Here is a 20,889-nt window from a genome sequence, read left to right on the forward strand (position 1 = left end):
GGCTAGGCAACATGATTGATAAACTATGTTCTACACCTCACTATGCAAAAATGTGAGAAAGAAAGAAAGAACGACCATAAGTGATACAATAATACCATGGATATACTGAGCCATGGAAAAAATAACTGAAAGAAAACGACTATCACTAGTATATACAGAGGTGAGATAAACCATGTTCTACACCTCACAATGTGAAAATGGGAGAAAGAAGAAATGTCTACAAAAGACCCCAAGGGTCTATGAGACCATAAGTGATAATCACACACAGTAGGCAGGTCAGCAGAGCAAGTGGCCCGAGACGGGTGTGCGAAGACTCTCTCTCTCTCCCCCTCGTTGTTTATTGTAGCCGGCAAGCGATGTTGTGGGAAGGTGCATACAGCCCTGTGGAGGGGCTTATCAACCATCCAAGTGCGCAAGAGGCACAGTTATACCACGCAGCCCAGGGTGGCCATGAAACAGCTACAACAGCGTAGAAGCATTGTACAGTTGTGACCTTTTGCCATCCATGAACACACGATGGCTATGCGTAGCCCCAATAGCAATAAACACCAAGCGCAAATTGTCATTGAAATGACAATGGAGTAGAAGAGTTTGGCCATCGGCATTCGTTTGGTAGGGCTGTGTCCCTGTTGTGTGGTTGTGTCTCTGCAGAAGCTTGAGGAGCAGTCATCAATAAGGAAGGGGGGAAAAGTCTCTCCCTTTCCCTCTCTTTCCGCGTGTAGTCAACAACAAGTAGCAGCAATATGGGCGCATAGCCGTGCGAGGAGAGACAACGTCGTCGGTAGTAGAAGAGTTGTCATCAGATTGCCGAACTTCATCGTTGGATTTGTTGCCGCAACACACGCCACCTCGACTCGGGCCGGCACAACTCGGGAGATATCTCGGGTAGCTAGTTCCAGTTTTACCTTGCATCTTTTTATTTATTTATTTTCATTGAATATTATTTTTCATATTTTCAAAAAAACATATATATATATATATATAAGAAAAATCCAAGATGTCTAGTGGCGGTAGTTCACCCGTAGGGGGTCTAGGAATTTTTTCGCATATGCTATCCTCCATTTCCGGCCTTTCACAGGCTGAGCTTGGCCGCATGTGCCAAGCAGCAGCGGCTCGCCAAACCGACACTTTATTTGCTCCCTCGGTTTCACGTGAGACCCGGGATGTGTCCATTGGCCCATTGCGCCTCTGTTGGTAAAAGACCCCGTGGGTACATCAGTAGTGGTGGATACTAACTTATTTGACGACTAATCCATAGAGGCTGGCGGTGCTTATGACCACCTTGACGAGGAGTATGAAGACGATGCTGTCCACACTGATACCATGGACTGAGATGAGACGGATATAGATATCTCTAAAGAGTCCATCTCACAACTGTTTTCTAGAACCAAAGAACTTGAAAGAGTATCCCCACAACACCTTACAGGAGCTCATATACTCGGCCACTATTTTTGAGGAGTTGCATGATAAGGGAGCGTCAAAAAGACAAGAATTCAGCTCATACAAGGGAAAATTCAGAGTTGGAAATGAGCAGAAAAAGGGTGGACAGCCACCTAACTTTATGCCTAATGAGTCCAAGGATGCAAAAGGGGGCTTAGAAAAGAAGCCGGGGGGTAAAAAGGGTGATCATAAGTTGTCCAGATAGCATATTTTTGATTGCATGAGAGAGGGGAAGTGCTTCACATGTGGGAGCAAAGATCACATGAAAGCTCAATGTCCCCAGAATCTCAAAAAGAATAATGTGCAGGATGCCAAACCGAGTGTGAATGTTATACTCGATGTTCAGGGTAACACTGCACATGAACCAAAGAGCATAATCTTATGCAAAGCTTGGGACAAGTTAAAGGACCAAAAAACTTTATTTCTTTTTGATAATGCCTCAACAGATAACTTCATATCCATACAGATGGTTGCTGCTCTTGGGTTAAAGCCCGAGGAATTGGGCATGGACTTTCATGCCGATGTTGCCTTTGAGGGCAAGGAAGTTAAGGTCACTCCCATCATTGGCAAGCTTCGTATAAAGATACAGGGATATTTGGATCATGAAGACTTTCTCATGGCTCCACTTACGGGATGTGATGTGATACTTGGGATGCCTTGGCATTATCGTTTGGATCCCAAGATTTTGCACAAAGAAAAGAAAGTTATGTTTACTCAAGGGAAGTTTGGATTGATGCGGGTACTACTGGGAGTACCATGCCCGTTGTAAGCCATATATCTATTTAAAAGGCAATAAAGAAATTAGCTTGTTCTTACTTGGTCTTTGTACGTGATAATGTTGAGCATGATGCTGTAACTCCCGTAGATCAAGATAAGATTGATTTCTTAAGTGAATATGCTGATTGTTTTGCTGATTCACAACCAAGACAGTTATCCCCAGCAGAAAGGGCAGAGGATCATTGTATTGACATAATCCTTGGGAGCTCTCCTCCTAACCGACCTTCTTATAGGGTGAGTACTGCCCAACAGGAGGAAATCATGACTTAAGTAAATGATTTGCTTAAGAAGGGGTTGATAAGGCCAAGTTCTTCGCCTTATTGTTCTCCAGTTTTACTTGTGCAGAAAAAGGATGGGACATACAGAATGTGTGTTGATTATAGGACCCTTAACAAGATTACTATCAAGAACAGGTTTTTGATTCCTCGAATCGATGATATTCTTGATAAACTTGAGGGAGCTGCTTGTTTCAGTCACATTGATCTTAAGAGTGGTTATCATCAGATTCGAGTGGTACCTCAAGATGTGTACAAAACAGCTTTTCGAACATCATTTGGATTATATGAGTACTTGGTTGTGCCATTTGGACTTACGAATGCTCCCGCCACTTTCAATAGAATGATGGACAGAATTTTAGACCTCACCTCAAGTTCACATGAACTTTCTTTGATGATATTATCATTTTTTCAAAGAGTGAGGTTGAACATAAAGAGCATCTTGCCATTGTTTTTGAAGAGTTAAGGAAACATAAACTTTTCATCAATGGGAAGAAGAGTGAATTCTTCTTGTCAGAATTTCACTATTTAGGGCATATTGTCTCCAAAGATGGAGTACGCATGGATCCCACAAAGATTCAAGCCATCAAGGTGTCACCAGCCTAGACATTTCCCAGTATGAAAGGGATCTAGTGGACTCCAGGATGTCTAAATATTTGGAAAGTACAAGCTTTGGGAATGGGGGATTATCCTAGAATACAAAGGACCACACTCCTAAAATTTAGGAGAGTTGCTATTTTTGGCCCGACTCCGATGGAAATTCTGCTCGCGTCATTACATCTGGGATTGAGCAGATACCAAGAGTTGGCAAAGTGCCTATGACAGAATGTCTACTAGTTGGGATATTTTTAGAGGTAAAGATTATGGGAGAACCCATCTCTTAGATTGGGACATGTGGCAAGAAAGTGGACAAGTGGCCTCACACTTGTCATTCCAGTTATTGTGTGGCTCTCCACTTGTCATCATAGCCTTCTCTTTCCATTTTCACTCATGGGAATCCCAAATCTATAAATTGGAGCCCTCTCTCTTCATTAATGGAGGCTCTCTTGCTACCGACTGTTGGGGACTGTTTTGGAGGCTTCCATTGCGAAGAAATACTTAAGGCAAGGGTATTTAATCATTTAATTATGATTTCTAGCCATTGTACTTGTACCAGTCCTTGTACTTTTTGTACCGGCTGTACCAGCCATTATACATGCTTTACCAGTATTTGTACTTGTAGTATTGACTGTACCAGCCACTGTACCTATTGTACCAACCATTGTACTTATTGTACCGGCTGAATTGAGGGTTGTACTTGCTGTACCAGCTCTATTGCATGAAGACCCGTGGTTTTTGGGGAAGAATCAGTACCCACACGGAGGTATATGGATTATATTGTTGGCTCGGCATTTCTACAGCCTGTGTTCCGGCTTGGTAGCCTTGTGTTGGGCTGTGTTATGGCATTTGTATATGGATAATCCGGCATCTCCCGTGGGGAGAGTAAGGTCCTTAAAGCTTGTACATGATATTATTCTCCTTGGGTAATAAAATACTCCAAGAGGGGGGAGGGGGGGGGTCGGCCCATTCCGGCCTCTATGTAGTGTCACATGTGCAAGCTCCATTTTTAGTATTTGTGGATGTTTTGTCCAGCTTTTAGGTCTTATGCAAAGTGATGATGGATATGTGTTAAGGTTGTGGCCATGTTTATATGTTTTAATATGCATTGATGGTATCAACAAGTGTGTCAAAGGCCGTAGTCCCCTGGGCACCCGCGAGTTACATAAGGCCCTAGTCTCCCGGGCACCCGCAGAGCATAGGCTTTCTTGGAAGCGGAGGCTTCCTTCTATCAATAACGAAGAGAAAAGATCTCAAGTGGGGACCACACTTACCATCATTGCTGTTAAGCATGGCTAGCCGCTTCATAGCTTATGAAGCAAGAGCATGAGCAGTAGACAGCTTGTTGATCTGAGGATTTATGAGTTCACAAAATTTTATCTTGGAAGTGTGGAGTTGGCACACTACTTTTAGCACTCTTTCCATATGGATATTGTGGATTATATTATCAAGCTTTACAGGCAAGCTATATGGAGATATATCTCGGGATATCTTAAGGATATGGTGAGGAGATATTTCTTTTGGCTTCATGACGAACTTGGCAAAGAAAAGCTAAGTATACTTTGAGTTTGCAAAGTTGGTGCTTTTGCTATTCACTATGAAGTGTTTTTGATGTTCACTAACCCTTGTATAGCCATGCAAGGAGAAAGGTGGTGTTGTTTGCCTTGAGATGGTTTCAAGGAAACATTGTTTATGGCTCCCTTTATTGGGATGGATTATATCTATGGAGATTTCTTTCTTGGACGTGATTTATATAGATATTGGGCTTCACAAGCAATTTCTATGGACGAACCTGTCCGAGTTTATAGAGAAGAAATCTTTGGATATCTCATGGATATGATGCTTTTATGGATAAAGTCCACCTGTGCTCCAAGGTGTGTGGTTAGCACGGAGTATGTGGTAAGAGTTATGGTATATAGGTCTATGGATTCCTGGACTTCTTTTCTAGGGATTTGGATCTATCCTTAGGTTTATGGATTATTCTTTTTGGCTTCCTTTATTTGGGATGCATTGGAATTATGAAACTCATGGTTCACATACCTTGTGTAGTGTTCTCGTCCTACGTGCTCTCTTGAAGATTGTTTCTATCATGTGGGTGGAACAATAGAGAGCAGATGGAAGGGAACATGGGCACTTCAGAGGGTAGTGTCGAGCACAACATACCGTGTGTAGTGTTCTCTTGTCCTACGTGCTCTCTTGAAGATTGTTTCTACCATATCAGGGTGGAACAATAGAGAGCAGATGGAAGGGAACATGGACACTTGAGAGGATAGTGTGAGTTGGTGGCCGAAATGCCTACAAACTATTGGTGGCCGAAATGCCTATAAACTATGTGTAGCAGAAATGCTTATGGAACACCAGGCTATCTATGCCTGCGAGTGATTGTTTTATCTTGTTACTTAAGCCCACCTCTCATCCAAGGTGTGTGGTCAGAGTACCAACACGGAGTGCAAGTGGTAAAGTGGACATGACGCCTGGTTGGCACAGGACTTATGTCTATGCCAAGGGTCGTGTGGACCGATGCCTTGTTGGCAGGAGACTTATTTCGTCTCGTCCATTTACTTGGGACATGGATTATGATATCTGACTGATTTGTCTCGCCCATTTACTTGGGACATGATTATGATATCTGGACTTATGGGACTGTTTTGTCTCGCCCATTTATTTGGGACATGGATTTATTTTTTTAAAAGCCATAATAGAATCACTCTCTCTCCATATAGAGGCCAAGAGGTTCATTGTTCATCTCACCATGCATGTGGATTTATGTTGGGATTGTGAGAGGGCAATTCAATGAACACTCCACCATACACGTGGATTCGTGTTGTGATTGTGGAGTGAGTGTTTCATTGTTTCCACACCATGCTTGTTGATCAGAGTTGGGATTGTATGGGAGAACATAGGAACTGCTGGGATTGGGAGAAAGGATTGCCAGAACTATGGAGAACCAGCTTTTCTGTCACCATGGTTTGTGCTCTTGAATGGCACCAGTTTGTGTGCATAGCACATGTTTCTGTGCGAGGCACTAGTTTCTTGTGCATGGCACTTATTTAAGTGTCTTAGCACCTGGTTGGTGATTTTCATTGGCATATGATTATCTCATTGATATTGGTGATTGAGACACAATTGGCTCTTGTGCTTGTGTCTAGCATATCTTCCATGGAATTCTCGCCCATTTATCTTGGGACATGATTTTGATATTGGTATTATGGAGACTTATTTAGTCTCACCCATTTCTTTGGGACATGGATTCCTCAGTTATATTGGATTTTTGAGACTATCTCATCTTGCCCACTTGATGGGACATGATTATATCTTGAATATATGGCTTGAAGCTTAAAGTTGCGGACAACTTTTAAGAAGCTGGGAAGGATGTCACCAGCCTAGACATTTCCCAGTATGAAAGGGATCTGGTGGACTCCAGGATGTCTAAATATTTGGACAATACAAGCTTTGGGAACGGGGGATTATCCTAGAATACAAAGGACCACACTCCTAAAATTTAGGAGAGTTGCTATTTTTGGCCTGACTCCGATGGAAATTCTGTTCGTGTCATTACATCTGGGATTGAGCAGATACCAAGAGTTGGCAAAGTGCCTATGACAGAATGTCTACTAGTTCGGATATTTTTAGAGGTAAAGATTATGGGAGAATCCATCTCTTAGATTGAGACATGTGGCAAGAAAGTGGACAAGTGGCCTCACACTTGTCAGAAAGTGGATCAAAGTGAGACAAGTGGCCTCACACTTGTCATTCCAGCTATTGTGTGGCTCTCCACTTGTCATCATAGCCTTCTCTTTCCATTTTCACTCATGGGAACCCCAAATCTATAAATTGGAGTCCTCTCTCTTCATTAATGGAGGCTCTCTTGCTGCACACTAGACTCTACCACTGTTAAAGGCTACCCTAATGATGGCTACTCTCTTTCTTTCTCTCTTGAAGGTTGCCCCTGAAGAATACTGGCTGTTGGGGACTGTTTTGGAGGCTTCCATCGCGAAGAAATACTTAAGGCAAGGGTATTTAATCATTTTATTATGATTTCTAGCCATTGTGCTTGTTGTACCTGCCTTTGTACTTTTTGTACCGGTTGTACCAAACATTGTACTTGTACTAGTCATTGTACCGGTTGTACCAAGCATTGTACTTGCTACTAGTATTTGTACTTGTTGTACCGATTGTACCAGCCGCTGTACCTACTGTACCAAGCATTGTACTTGTACTCCGGCTGAATTGAGAGTTGTATTTGTTGTACCAGCTCTATTGCATGAAGACCCGTGGTTTTTGGGGAAGAATGAGTATCCACATGGAGGTATATGGATTATATTGTTGGCTTGGCATTTCTACAGCTTGTGTTCCGGCTTGGTAGTCTCGTGTTGGGCTGTGTTATGGCATTTGTATATGGATAATCCGGCATCTCCCGTGGGGAGAGTAAGGCTCTCAAAGCTTGTACATGATATTATTCTCCTTGGGTAATAAAATACTCCGCGCGGGGGGGCGGGGGGGGGGGGGGATTTCGGCCTCTATATGGTGTCACATGTGCAAGCTCCATTTTCAGTATTTGTGGATGTTTTGTCCAGCTTTTATGTCTTATGCAAAGTGATGATGGATATGTGTTAAGGTTGTGGCTATGTTTATATGTTTTAATATGCATTGATGGTATCAACAAGTGTGTCAAAGGCCCTAGTCCCCCGGGCATCCGCGAGTTACATAAGGCCCTAGTCCCCCGAGCACCCGCGAGTTACACAAGGATTGGTCAGAACTGGAGAATGTGCATCAAGTTAGGAGCTTTATTGATTTATGCTCTTATTATCGTCGATTTATTCAACACTTTGTTTTCTTATCTTCGCTGTTACATGATCTAATGAAGAAGAAAGTAGCATTCCGTTGGTCGGATCCCAAAAAGACAGCTTTTTAGAAGTTGAAGGATGCCATTATATCAGGGCCTATTCTTATTATTCTAGATTCATATAGACCTTTTGTGGTCGAGTGTGATGCATGTGGAGATTATTTGGGGGCTGTTTTGAACCAAGAGGGACACGTAGTGGCTTTTGAAAGCCGTTGCCTGCAACATGCGGAATTGTATTTGTAGGTTTATGAGAAAGAGTTGTTAGCCGTTATTCATGTCCTTCAAACATGGAAGCATTATCTTTTGGGGGTTGAATTTATGGGGAAAACAGAGCACCAGAGTTTACGGCAATTTATTGCACTGCCTTAACTCTCGGAAAAGCATCTAAGGTGGGCAAACTTCTTGTCCATGTTCCATGTTCAGATTTTGCATACCTTGGGCAAAAAAAATTTGGTGGCGGATGCTTTGTCACGCAGGCCTCAAGTGCATGCCATAACTACCGTCTATTATCAAGACTTATCAGGGATGCGAGATATGTATGCTTTTGGACATAGACTTTCAGCTTATTTGGGTTGATTTGAATAATGGTATTGCTGTCCCATCTTATTCGATTAGAGATGGGTTTTTGATGATGCAGAATCGTATTTGTGTAGTATGTGAATTACGCCAAAAGGTTATGGAAGAGTGTCATGCCTCACCATATGCTGGTCATCGTGGTATTCTGGCTAGTACACAGGCTTTGGAAAGATATTTCTTTTGGCCAGCTTTACGCAGGGATATTAAAGCTTGTGCGCGAGAGTGCATAGTGTGTCAGAAAGTCAAGTTTGACAGACACAAGGCACCTGGTTTGCTTCAGCCCTTACCCATTCCACAGGAACTATGGGAAAGCATTGCTATGGATTTCATTATGGATTTGTCGAAATCGGCACATGGAAATGATGGTATATGGACTATTATAGATCGTTTTAGCAAACAGGCACACTTTATTCCTGTGAGGAAAACAATCAAGCCAGAGTACATGGCAAAGTTGTTCTTAGCTCAGATTTTCAAACATCATGGCATGCCCAAGTCTATTGTGGGGGATAGAGATCCTCGGACTACCACCCTAGATGCACTCCTCGTATTTGTGCAAGGACGGTCCCTTAGTCATAAACGCTACATTGGGAGACCTTTGGTATTGCATTACCCATCCAGGTTCTTTTTTTGGAGACAATCGGGAGATCCAACCGGGAGAGACACATATCCATGTTCTGGTTCCTCAAGCACACTAGACTCCTCCCCTCCCAATCTTCCCTCACATTCAAGCTTGAAGCTCCATAGGTTGTAAGTGTAAAAAATAAAAACTGTATTTTATCGTATGGTATCCGAAAATTTCATATCGTACTAAAAATTCCCGTACGGTATCGTATCGTACGGTATCGTATTTTCGTACCGTGACAACCATGCAGGTAAGGAAGGCCGGTTTCCTAAGCTTTCAAATAGGTATTACGGACCATTCCAAATCTTGTAGAAAATAATAAAGGGGCATATTGTGGAAAAGGGTCCATGTACTCCAATTTCTCTCACAAGGACCTGAGCTGCAGTCTTGTGAGAGCACCCTCATAGCAAGCCTCCTCTGCCAAAATTCAAATACCAAAATTCATGGGGAGTCATGAATCATGATTCATCATTCATGACACAAGTGATAGCACATCTGACATGAGCACAAAACTTTAATGAATACTCACCAGTTGCGGGGCGCTTACACCATATTTTTCCCACCAAGATACGGGTTGCAACATCCCTAAATGCAATTCCGCAATAGGTGACCCAAAATGTTTTCCTGTCTTGTTGCGGGAGGCAAGCCGCTGGTGCTCCAAGATAGCCAGCTTAGCCACATCTCCACCCACCCATGCTGTGACATACACTATGCAACCATCCTCCAACTCCTCGTAGATTGCCTGGTCTGTGTGTCTCCACAATGAATGGAGAATGTGGGCCACCGCATGGATTGGTCTATGAAACCAATCCCAACGTTCGTTCCAAATAGCACAAAGGTTGGCCTTCCTAGTTTGCTAAACATTCAAATTTTGATTCCAGATGCTGGAAGTTTAGAGCTGAAATTTAAGAGTTAAGAGTGAAGACAATACTTACTCATAATGTCAGAAATACGAGTTGCCTTATTCAGAGCCTCCCTGAGTACCGATCTCCCCCGAAGCTTCTGCATGTTACACTGCTCAACATACACCTCCTCCTGCAAGTCTACAAGAGTCCCATGGTGCTGCCCTCCATGTTGGTGATATGCAATACGTTGTAGAAAGGTTGCAAAACTCTCACCAACTCCTCTGTTGTTGCCCACCACTCACCACCCATGATAATGTTGGCAAACTTATCTAACTTTGGACACTTAATTTTCAGCCTCCCAATGGTACCACTCCTTGGCTACCACTAACCATAAGAGCCCTTTCGGACTATTACTACTCTGTCAAGCACTATGAACATGCATGCAAACCTTGTGGTCAAGGGTTTACACAACTCCAACTCACCCTGTGCCGTGTAAATAGAAAGTATTTTGGGCCTCTTTGTGACAAATTTGACAATGAAGCGAGTTGTATTCAATATGTTCTGCACCCAACCAAGCTTGCCCATATCCTCCATCATAAGATCCAGACTATGACTGGCCATGGTGTCCAAACAATGCGTGGGAACTCGTCCTCAAGCATGCAGCCCATACTAACACATTTTGAACCATTGTCAGTCACCACCTACACAATGTTTTTCGGCCCAACTTCCAACACAACCTTGCGCAAATGGCGCCAGATAAACTCTCCTGTCACCACTGAACCTGCCTGGGATGCATTAGTGGCATGCAAGAACATTGTGCCCTTGCAAGAGGACACCAAGATGTACACACTCCTCTTACTACATCGGACCACCCATCACAAAGCAATGAACAACCATACTTCTCCCATGTCTTCCTCAATGGCTGAATTTCATGATGCACTTGTGCACGCTCTCTACGCAGCTCTTTTGTGCGCATAGTCTCATACCTGGGCCCCTCCCACTCTTATCCAATTCGGCTGATTGCACGCATGGTACATTTCCAACGATGAGTGCGTAGTATGTTGAAATACAAGGCACACTGTATGAAAAGCTTAGTAAGCTCCTGAGTTGCCTCTTTCACAGCCTGTTTTTGAATACCAGCTTTGATACTACCTGTCTTGAGAGACCCCACAATCGGCAATTTAGAACGAGCCGCTACTAGCATAGAGCTCGAACCTCCATGTACACCACTTGCATGTCCTCTCGACCACTTGTGTTTTCCCCCTCTTTGTCACCGCCTCAGAATTCTCTTCTTCCTCGACACCTATACCTGTGTTAGAGTCAATAACCCCTTCTTGCGTTTTCTTCCAAGCTTGTAGACCGTCATGCACAACCTTCGGCACCTTGGGACAAGCAGAAATCCTGTCCCCCTTCAAGCTAGACAAATGGGCTTTGATGCTAGTTACACTCCCAGCCACTAACAAATAGAAATTGCATCTCCATTTTTCAGCCCCGGACCCACCATATCTTCCAAGAGAAGTGACGTGTGCCCACACAGCATCACGAGTTCGACCCATCTCTGGCAAAAGGAAAAAAACACTCCTTACTAAAAATCCCTAATCTCAGGAAGCTTCACAAATTGGCCAAAAAACATTTCGCTTAGCAACAAGGAATGCCCCGCACGGTAGAAATCCCCCTCCCAAAGGATGTGGCATATGCAGGAAATGCGTGTGTGCGTAGGGGTCGACGGTGGTGAGAAGCGAAAGCAAAAAAAGGCCTGAAATTTTCAGCCACACATTTTTTACACGTTCAAAATCCCCAAATTTTTTAGCAAAAAAAACTGCAAATAAAAACTCGTTTCAAAAAACCTGAAACGTTTCGTACCTTCATTGAGGTGTGAAACACGTTTTTTTTGCTACTATCTGTCCAGGTTGTAGCACCGCGGGTGTCCGGGCTAGTGTGGGCATGCAGGCCACTACATATAGCCTGGCGGAATGGGGGACTCCTCATTCAACTCTATGGCTGGGAGGTGAACGAGAGCCAGGCCTTCTCCCTCTCCGTGTAGTTTGATAGCGTAACATAATGTCACGTAGTCCGTAGTGACTGCATGAGGGCTTGATCGGGCTCCGAGGGTAGCAAGCGAGTCCGGGGTTCAGGGGTGAGACATCCGGGTCATAGCACCATGGGCGTCCGGGCTAGTTTGGGCAAGCCGGCCACTACATATAGCTCGGTGGAATGGGGGACGACTCATGCTGCTCTACGGTTGGGAGGTGAAGAACTAGAGCCAAGCCTTCTCCCTGTCCGTGCCCTCTCCGTGTAGTTCGACAACCTAACAGTTCCTCTGCGAGCTGTGCGAGCCATGCTCTAGTACGAGAGTGCCTGTTCGTGCGTGGTCTCGGAACGATAGTTTGTGTTCACACAACTCCAGGTGTATGAGGAGTCGGGGCTGGTTGTATTGACTCATTCGACGAGTCCAGCTTAGACATTCTTCACCAACAAATACTTGTTTGGGTAATATGTCTTCATATTATGCATTGCATGGATTATCTGGCTAGCAAGCCCTTGGAACTTTGTACACAAATAAAATACTCCAATAATATACTTCAATATTGAGGTGGGGTCGGCCCGTTCGCAGCCCCAATGGTGGTGTATTGTGCAGTGCTTCTCTTTTGCAGAGTGTCTTGAGCGTTGATGTATCTTTCAGTGATTATGTGTATTGTGGCTAGTTCATTTTAGTGTTGACAAGTGTATTGTTCACGAGACGGTGCTCAAGGACATTCACACCTAGTCGGTGTAGTTTCAGTATGTTGTCTCAGTAATGCATCCCTGTGACGTCTGAGCATCTTGTTCTCTGTTTTTCCTAGTTAGATGCTAACCGCAAATGGATCGTCACGGAGGAGGCTTTACAAGTACACCACATGGTTTGCTTATATTCAATGGAGTGACATGCTGGTCCACATCCTTGGGCTCCACTTATCACTCACATGGATGATGGAGGTGATGGAAGTAGTGACACATCATTGAATCCGAAGATACCAAATTTCGATTTCTTCTTCGAGGAGTTGACTACTGCCACCTCTCTTTAAGCCTTAAAATTTTCAGTCTTGCATGGACTAACTACACAACTTAAAAAAACAACCCAACCAGTCCCTAATCAAAACCCTGTAGAGAGAGGTTTCCTTTCTGTTCATGCAATTCATACTGCAACCAAACAGAGCTTTCATACATTGTCACCCACCAAGAATTTTTCAGAAGGCATCACCTTTGGTATGGTGAGGAATGTAACGCCTTATGCTGAACACATAGTGATGAAATTGGCAAACTCTTGCCAAATTGAGATGGAGTTCAAACATCTCATTAGAAGCAAGAAATGAGAGAAACAACCAAGACCTGCTTGATGTTCTCACAACAGTAACCTTTTATTTATTTATTTATTTATTGGTTTGGCTTCACCATTTACAAAGGAAATCAATCTTCCTGCTCACTGACCTGACCATATGGCAAGTATAACAGTATAACAGGAACACTCTTAAATGTAGCCAACTGACTCACAAATATAACCTGTTACGCAACCCATGAAATCTGCCCTTTTCACCACTGAGCTGGTTACCAAAACTATGTAGAGACTTTAGAATGGAAAGACGAAAGACCATGAACGCCTACAATGGGAGTTATTTACGCATGTTTTTGAGAACCTTGCATGGATCCTTCCCTGACTTTGTAGTGAGTCTATCTGCCAGTACCCCTTTTGAGAACACCATGATGCCTATCTACAAGGGAGGGGACACGATAAACCCATTGACATCACATGATTTTCATGGTTGGCTGCTTATGCCTGGCATTTTTAGATCAGCAGTAAAGGCATACTTGAGTTAGTGGGCAGAGTGACAGAGAGTTTGAGCCATGAGTGTGATAGGTTTTTTGCGAGTCCATCTAGCGCATTAATGAGACTAACCAGAATTCACTGAAGGTCCACAGGTGTCGATCTCTGAAATTTTAAGCAGTACATGCCACTTGAGGTTTACTCTTGGTGTGCAATGATGTGCTTATAACATTCTCTCTTGGGTCAAGATTGTGAAGCCAGTTTCTGTGCTAGAAACCTCCAACTTGAGAAGGAAATAACCATGTGTCAAGGGCTGTAAGTTATGGATGCAAATAATGAAATAATGAGCTCAATGACAAATTTGTCACCCATGTTTTGACCTGCCTTGTTTTTGGCAACAGCTAGCTGCTTTACAGGAGAAGGTACGGTCTGACATAATCTCTGAGAGACATCTACAGCAGGCTTGCTCTGGTGTGGATAAGCACCTTTTTGACTGGGGGCTTATGCGTCTTGTTCGTACATCATCATCCTTCTTTGGAGCATTACATGGGGATGGATTTATCTCTGGATTATCCCCGGTAGAAGCTGATGAGAGGCTTCGCCGAAAGAGAGAAGCGGAGGTGACACTCTGTTAAAAAGAAACACTTAAGAGGTTGATTCCTTGATGGTTAGAAGGTTGGTTCACTTGAATAAGTTTTGTGCAATTGCAGAGGCAAAGGCGTCTGGAAGAAGAGGAGCAAGCAAGAATTGCAGTGAGGAAGAGGAAGTTTTTTAATGAATTGCTGAACTTAGTTCGTGAGATGCAGCTACAAGGGCAGGCTGTTTACAAAAGGAGAAAGCAGCGCAATGATAGCATCCAGGTCCACAGTTGCCCTTCCTTTGCAAACAGAGAACTCTCATTTTTTTCTGCCAATCCATCTCTAACTGTAATTTTGTGCAGGCTTGGCATGCAAAGCAGAGGCAGCGGGCTACACGTGCTGAAAGGTTAAGATATCAAGCTTTGAGAGCAGATGATCAAGAAGCTTACATGAAGATGGTTGAGGAAAGCAAGAATGAAAGATTGACGACTCTTCTTCAGAAGACCGATGAACTCTTGCAACGTTTGGGTGCCATGGTTCAGATGCAAAAAGATGCAGATCGCGCTGATGGTGTGAAGAAAGAAAAATCCAAGGATAAGGCAAAAGAAGCTGGGAAAGGTGTTTCTGAGCTTTCTTCTCCTAGGCAAAGAAAGCAGGAGACAGATGAAGATAGTGAAGAGGTTTCTCATCAAAAAATAAAAAATAAGAGTATGGGTGAAGTAGATGACCAACAAGAGGACCCAGGAGAATCTGACGGAGAAGGCTCTGTGAAGAAGAGAGATCTTCTTCAGGGTCAGAGGCAGTATAATTCCTTGGTTCACTCAATAGAGGAAAAGGTTAGGAAGCTTTTGTTGTTCTTTCCCAGCATGGCGTCCTGGTCTTTGGTGTTTCTTAATCATATGTGAACTCTTTTCTCCAATTGTCTGTTTCAGGTGACCAAGCAACCTGCAACGCTTACAGGTGGAGAGTTGCGGCCATATCAACTTGAAGGCCTGCAATGGATGTTGTCCCTTTACAACAATAACTTGAATGGCATATTGGCTGATGAGATGGGACTGGGAAAGACCATCCAAACCATAGCATTACTGTCTTATCTGATGGAAAACAAAGGTTTAAGTGGTCCACATCTTATCATAGCACCAAAAGCAGTTCTACCAAATTGGGCTTATGAGTTTGCAACTTGGGCTCCAAGGTATTGCTGTGAGCGCTCTCTCTGTTCAAGATGTACTTGCACGCACGCACCCCCTGCCCCCGCTCCCGCTCCCGCTTGTGCCCGTGCACACCAAATATGCAGAATTATCTTGAGTCGCCGTTTCCAATTTCAGTTCCCATTCCGTCTCCCTCGCAAGATTTTCACCGCAAAATTTTCCTTCTAAGTTTTTTTTTCTGTCACTCTCTCCTCCAAATTATGACTCGTCCTACGCTTCTTCTTTATTTCTCTAAAAATTTTCCCCCATTTCTATCTAATTTACAATTTTACCTTTCATGTATACTACGTATGTTAAAGACTTGCCATTCTTGTTTCCTAGTCATCAGTCTGTTTCCGTTGCATAGACATCAGACATTTCTATTTCATGCATACGCATACGCATACCCATACATATACATACATAAACTTGCACATGCACGTGCACGTGCGTGCACACACTCACGTATTCACGTGCGCACAAGTGTTTACAGCTAGGTTTTATCATGTCGGCTTCTTGGTGGTGCTTATGTTATAACTCGAGGTGCCTAGTTGAAGTACTGATATGCCACTTTTTGTGCAGCATAATTGCAGTGTTATATGATGGACGCCGTATGGATCGTAAAGATATGAGGGAACTGTACAAAGGGGAAGGGAAATTCAATGTTTTGATTACTCATTATGATTTGATTATGAGGGATAAAGCATTTTTGAAGAAGATACACTGGCACTACATGATCGTAGATGAGGGTCACCGGCTGAAGAATCGGGATTGCATACTATCACGTACACTTGTTACAGGGTATACTTTTATATCCTAACATTCTCTGTTTTGTAACAACTATGTTTTCGATGAAGAAAAATATGTTGGCATGGCAATGCTTGGTTCACATGCTAAAATATGTAAAGAAAGTGAAGCTTCCAAGTTCACAATAATATTGTATTTGACACATAGTTGCCAAAAAACGCATTTCACTGGAAGAGTAACCCATTTCAAACATTTGAGACGTTTCGTGTAGGTTTTTTAAAGACTTCTTTTAAAAGGCAAAAAAAAGAAACGTCTGCCTTTTTCATGTGTTTGAACTTTAAACTTTTGCTTTCTGTTTATGTGACTTCGGTAAATGTTTCATGTCATGACTCATGAATCAGGATGACATCTGGTTTTTGCACCCTGGTATAAAATATAATGGTTCAAAGTTCAAACTTCATGCATGCAATTTGTGCTGCAATTTACATTTAACATGTTTTCGAAGCATGTAAGTGCCAAATCTGACCCGGGGTGCCTTTTTTGTTTGAAATGTTTATGACACTTCCCAGATTTGCATGAAACATTTTTGAAACGCCTGGTAACTAGATTTGACATGAGTATAAGCAGCTAGTTTTCAAAGTGCCATGTGGGAACAAGTGAACTCTAAAATCTACCCATATGGACAGCTAAAATAAAGCAGTGGGAGTGGACACAATAAAGATTATGTGGGATTTGATATCTTTAAAATTCATGACATTTGTATAAGCAGTTGGTTGTCGAAATTTCGGCAAGTTAATTGGGTCTCCCGTGAAATCCATTTATCTCAGCTTTCTGGGTGTTGGAACTTACCAGGAGGGTGGTCTCACCCAGCCTTGAGAATCCCATGGAGTGTATAGCCTGTTTTCTTGTATCTACCACTCAGCGATGGGTCCCTCGTGGACCACCCCTGAGCATGAGACTCATTGTTTAAAACCTTGGTGTCCCATACCATCCAAGTGTATGGCTAAAGCTGTGGACCTTGGGATAAAGGACACTGCTTGACCCAAAGTTTATACCAGTGGGTGCGTTTGGATGGTGTAGAAGATGGTCATTAGGAGAGAGTAAGAGAAGGTGTCAGGGCAGAAATCTGCTGCTGCGGACAGGAGGGTCACTATTCTTTCATACAAGCACTTTTCAAAATGTTGTGCATGTCTTCTTCTGTCTTACAGATAAGTACAGGTAACCCAATGATGGAAAGGTTAATGATTCTCTTTTAACAGGTATCATATTCGGCGGAGGCTTCTTTTGACTGGCACTCCGATACAGAATAGCTTACAGGAGCTTTGGTCTTTGCTGAACTTCCTGTTGCCTGCCATATTCAATTCTTGTGCAAATTTTGAGGAGTGGTTCAATGCTCCATTCGCAGACCCTTCAGAGGTGTCTCTCACAGAGGAAGAGCAACTTCTTATCATCCGTCGTCTTCATCAGGTAAGAAATTAGACTGTTTGTAAGATGTGGAGGCTACGCACCAGTGGCATTTTGATTCTTATATGTTTATGGTGAGTCGGTAAGGTTTCTGGATAATTTCAGGATCAACAAAACTTATGTTTTTGTTGATCCCAGGTCATAAGGCCTTTCCTTTTAAGGAGGAAAAAAGCAGAGGTTGAGAAGTTCTTGCCAATCAAAGCTCAAGTCATTCTGAAGTGTGATATGTCAGCCTGGCAGCGTGTCTACTATCAACAGATTACGGAGTCGGGCCGTGTTGGACTTGACTCTGGTAGTCCTTCGGCCATTAAAAGGATTTTCAGTTTCTTTTTTCTTGTTGTGGGTTATTTAGTCATTAGTTAGGTGATAATTAACTTCTTGATTGGTTTTCAGGCGCAGGGAAATCTAGGGGCCTGCAGAATACAGCAATGCAGCTGAGGAAGTGTTGCAACCATCCTTATCTTTTCTTAGAGGGTGGTCTATACAATATATACCAGAAGGATGAAATCCTTCGGGCTTCAGGAAAGTTTGAGCTACTAGACCGCCTTCTGCCTAAGCTACAAAGGACAGGCCATAGAGTGCTCCTTTTCTCCCAGATGACTCGGCTTTTGGACATCTTGGAGATATATTTGAATTCTCAGGGGTTTAAGTACATGAGATTGGACGGAACAACAAAGACAGAGGAACGTGGCTCACTGCTTGCAAAGTTCAATGCTCCCGAGTCTCCTTATTTTCTGTTTCTTCTGAGCACCCGAGCAGGTGGTCTTGGTTTGAACTTGCAGACTGCAGATACAGTCATTTTGTTTGACAGCGACTGGAACCCTCAAATGGATCAGCAGGCAGAGGATAGGGCACATCGTATAGGGCAAAAGAAAGAAGTTCGGGTGTTTGTGTTGGCAAGTGTTGGAACGATTGAGGAGGCTATTCTTGATCGGGCCAAGTCTAAGATGGGGATTGATGCCAAAGTGATTCAAGCAGGCCTGTTCAACACAACATCTACAGGTACATTTTTGAACTCTAGCTGGTTACTGTGTGTGCTGTGTGAGCTCCAAATTTTCTCCTGATGGTGCATGCGTGTGTCTTTACTGCAGCTCAAGAAAGGCGTGAATTGCTAGAGCAGATAATGCGGCGAGGTGCACAGTCATTAGGTACTGATGTTCCTAGTGAGAGAGAGATCAATCGCCTTGCAGCGCGAAGTGAGGAGGAGTTTCGGTTGTTTGAAAAGATGGATGAAGACAGACGAAAAAAGGAAGGATACAAGTCCAGGTTGATGGAGGAGCATGAGATTCCTGATTGGGTGTTTTTACTCCCCAAGAGTGCAAAGAATGCGCTGGCAGATGATGATGCCGACTTAGGAGGTGAGATGTCAGGCAAACGGAGAAGGAAGGAGGTTATGTATACTGATGTTTTGAGTGAGACGCAGTGGCTCAAAGCTCTTGAAGAAGGGGGGGATGTCAGTGGGGCTGTGAAGACACAGCTATCCAAAAGGGTGAAAAAGGATCTGGAGTCTGCATTCACAGTGGAGCAAGGTGTAAATGGTGAATATTACGAGAATTTTTCCCCATTGGAAGCGAGTGCATCGTTTGAAGAGGACGAAAGCTTTGTTGAGACACACTCCAGCCGGAAAAGAAAGGCTATGGCACAGCCGGACAGCTTTGATTCAGTTGATGAGCTCGCTTTTTCCACACATGTAGAACAGAGGGCGACGAAAAAGCTCCAGGTTTTGAAGCTGAAGCACCCAAAAAAACCAGTCATGGCAGAAGGATCACCATTAATGGTACCTATTTATGGATCACAAACTTTGTATGAGGAACATCCCATGAATTGGAAAGGCTTGAGAAGAAAAAGAAGCAGTCACGGTAGTCATGCCCAAAATGATGATAATGGGCAGAGTTCTTGGACAGGAGGATCTAAAGATTACAGTGAAGATTACTAGTTCCAGATATTTGTCGTCTTTATGAAGGTCAACCTCAACTTTGTACAAATGTATCTTGCTTATTATTGATTTGGGCAAGTAAAGCTGTTTTTGAGGTTGAATATTCAACACACCCTTCTCTCCTCCCTTCCTCTCTGTTGCATCAGGGCATGTTAAGTCATTTTTGTAGCTCTCCATTTTGTGCTTCCATAATGAACGAGTTCCTTTAAAATCAAAGAGTGAGGTTATCTGACTAACCCCAAATCAGTTTGAAACTAGTAACAAAAGCCTTCCATGACCTGCTGGGCTATAGGAGGTGTTCTGTTCTATCTGTCTCTTTATCCCCCTGCCTGGTCCCCTGGCCTTCAGCGAACCCTGAACCCATCAAAAAGCGGACTCCAAATCAAGTTAGGGTGGTGGAAAATGCACCACGTGGGAATGCTAACTTATGACCATGCTCACAGAATGAAGTGCAACGTTTGGTTATTTTGATATTGGTTTTTCTGGAATGCAGGTTAACCTTTTTACAAATCACACACCATAGACCAGCCACATGGGCCATAAAAGGTTGCAGGCCACTTCAATCAATAGATGAATGTTGTGAAGCCAGAATCTTTTTTGTAAGTGTATGCCACAGGTTTGCATAAATGGCTCTTGAGCTCAAAGGCAGCTTTGCACTCTTGTTTAGCATGCATATTTAGACACTACACCGTACCGTGTCTTCAAGTATCTATTTACAGTGTCCCTTAGACTCAGCTATGGCAGTCTAGGTGAAAGGAGAAGGATAAAGGGTTTTGGAGGCTAAGTTGATAGAACTGTGGGTTTGCTGTTTACGAAAGCAGTGCCAATGTTGCCCCAATAGTTTAAAATAATATTAAGCCATCAGTTATTGTCACCCACATACATAGTCACAAAACCCAATGAAGGTATCACTGGGTGATGCCATATTGAATGGTACCTTTAATGTACTTCAACACTCACACCCTGCCTTCCAATGGTTCTCTTGGGACTGATTTGAGAAACCAACTACAAAGCTGATGTCAGGCTATGTATTGCATACAGAAAGATCAAACTCCCCACCAAATTCCTACACTCCATGTCACAATTGGAGAAGCATGCTCCATAGATAGCCTCACATCAATGTCCATGGGTGCAACCATTGACTTGCACTCGGCCATGCCAAATGCTTTATAGAATTCGCTAGCCCTCAATCCCCAA

General features: G+C 43.3%; 1 protein-coding gene across 1 annotated transcript in view; it reads left to right on the plus strand.

The window, feature by feature from the left end:
* Positions 1-19,908, plus strand: part of LOC147603692 (putative ATP-dependent DNA helicase CHR12) — a 38,182-nt gene extending 18,274 nt beyond the window's left edge. The window contains exons 6-14 of the mRNA XM_086796152.1: positions 14,182-14,400; positions 14,491-14,640; positions 14,721-15,194; positions 15,291-15,550; positions 16,128-16,346; positions 17,552-17,759; positions 17,895-18,048; positions 18,150-18,758; positions 18,848-19,908. Of these exons, the coding sequence (XP_086652278.1) occupies positions 14,182-14,400; positions 14,491-14,640; positions 14,721-15,194; positions 15,291-15,550; positions 16,128-16,346; positions 17,552-17,759; positions 17,895-18,048; positions 18,150-18,758; positions 18,848-19,692 (3,138 nt within the window). The 3' untranslated portion in view covers positions 19,693-19,908. The remainder of the gene's footprint in view (positions 1-14,181; positions 14,401-14,490; positions 14,641-14,720; positions 15,195-15,290; positions 15,551-16,127; positions 16,347-17,551; positions 17,760-17,894; positions 18,049-18,149; positions 18,759-18,847) is intronic.
* The last annotated feature ends 981 nt before the right edge of the window (positions 19,909-20,889 follow it).

This window comes from Cibotium barometz, chromosome 63 (genome assembly GCF_041138505.1).
Source record: "Cibotium barometz isolate CiBa-2024 chromosome 63, ASM4113850v1, whole genome shotgun sequence".
Classification (NCBI taxonomy): Eukaryota; Viridiplantae; Streptophyta; class Polypodiopsida; order Cyatheales; family Cibotiaceae; genus Cibotium; species Cibotium barometz.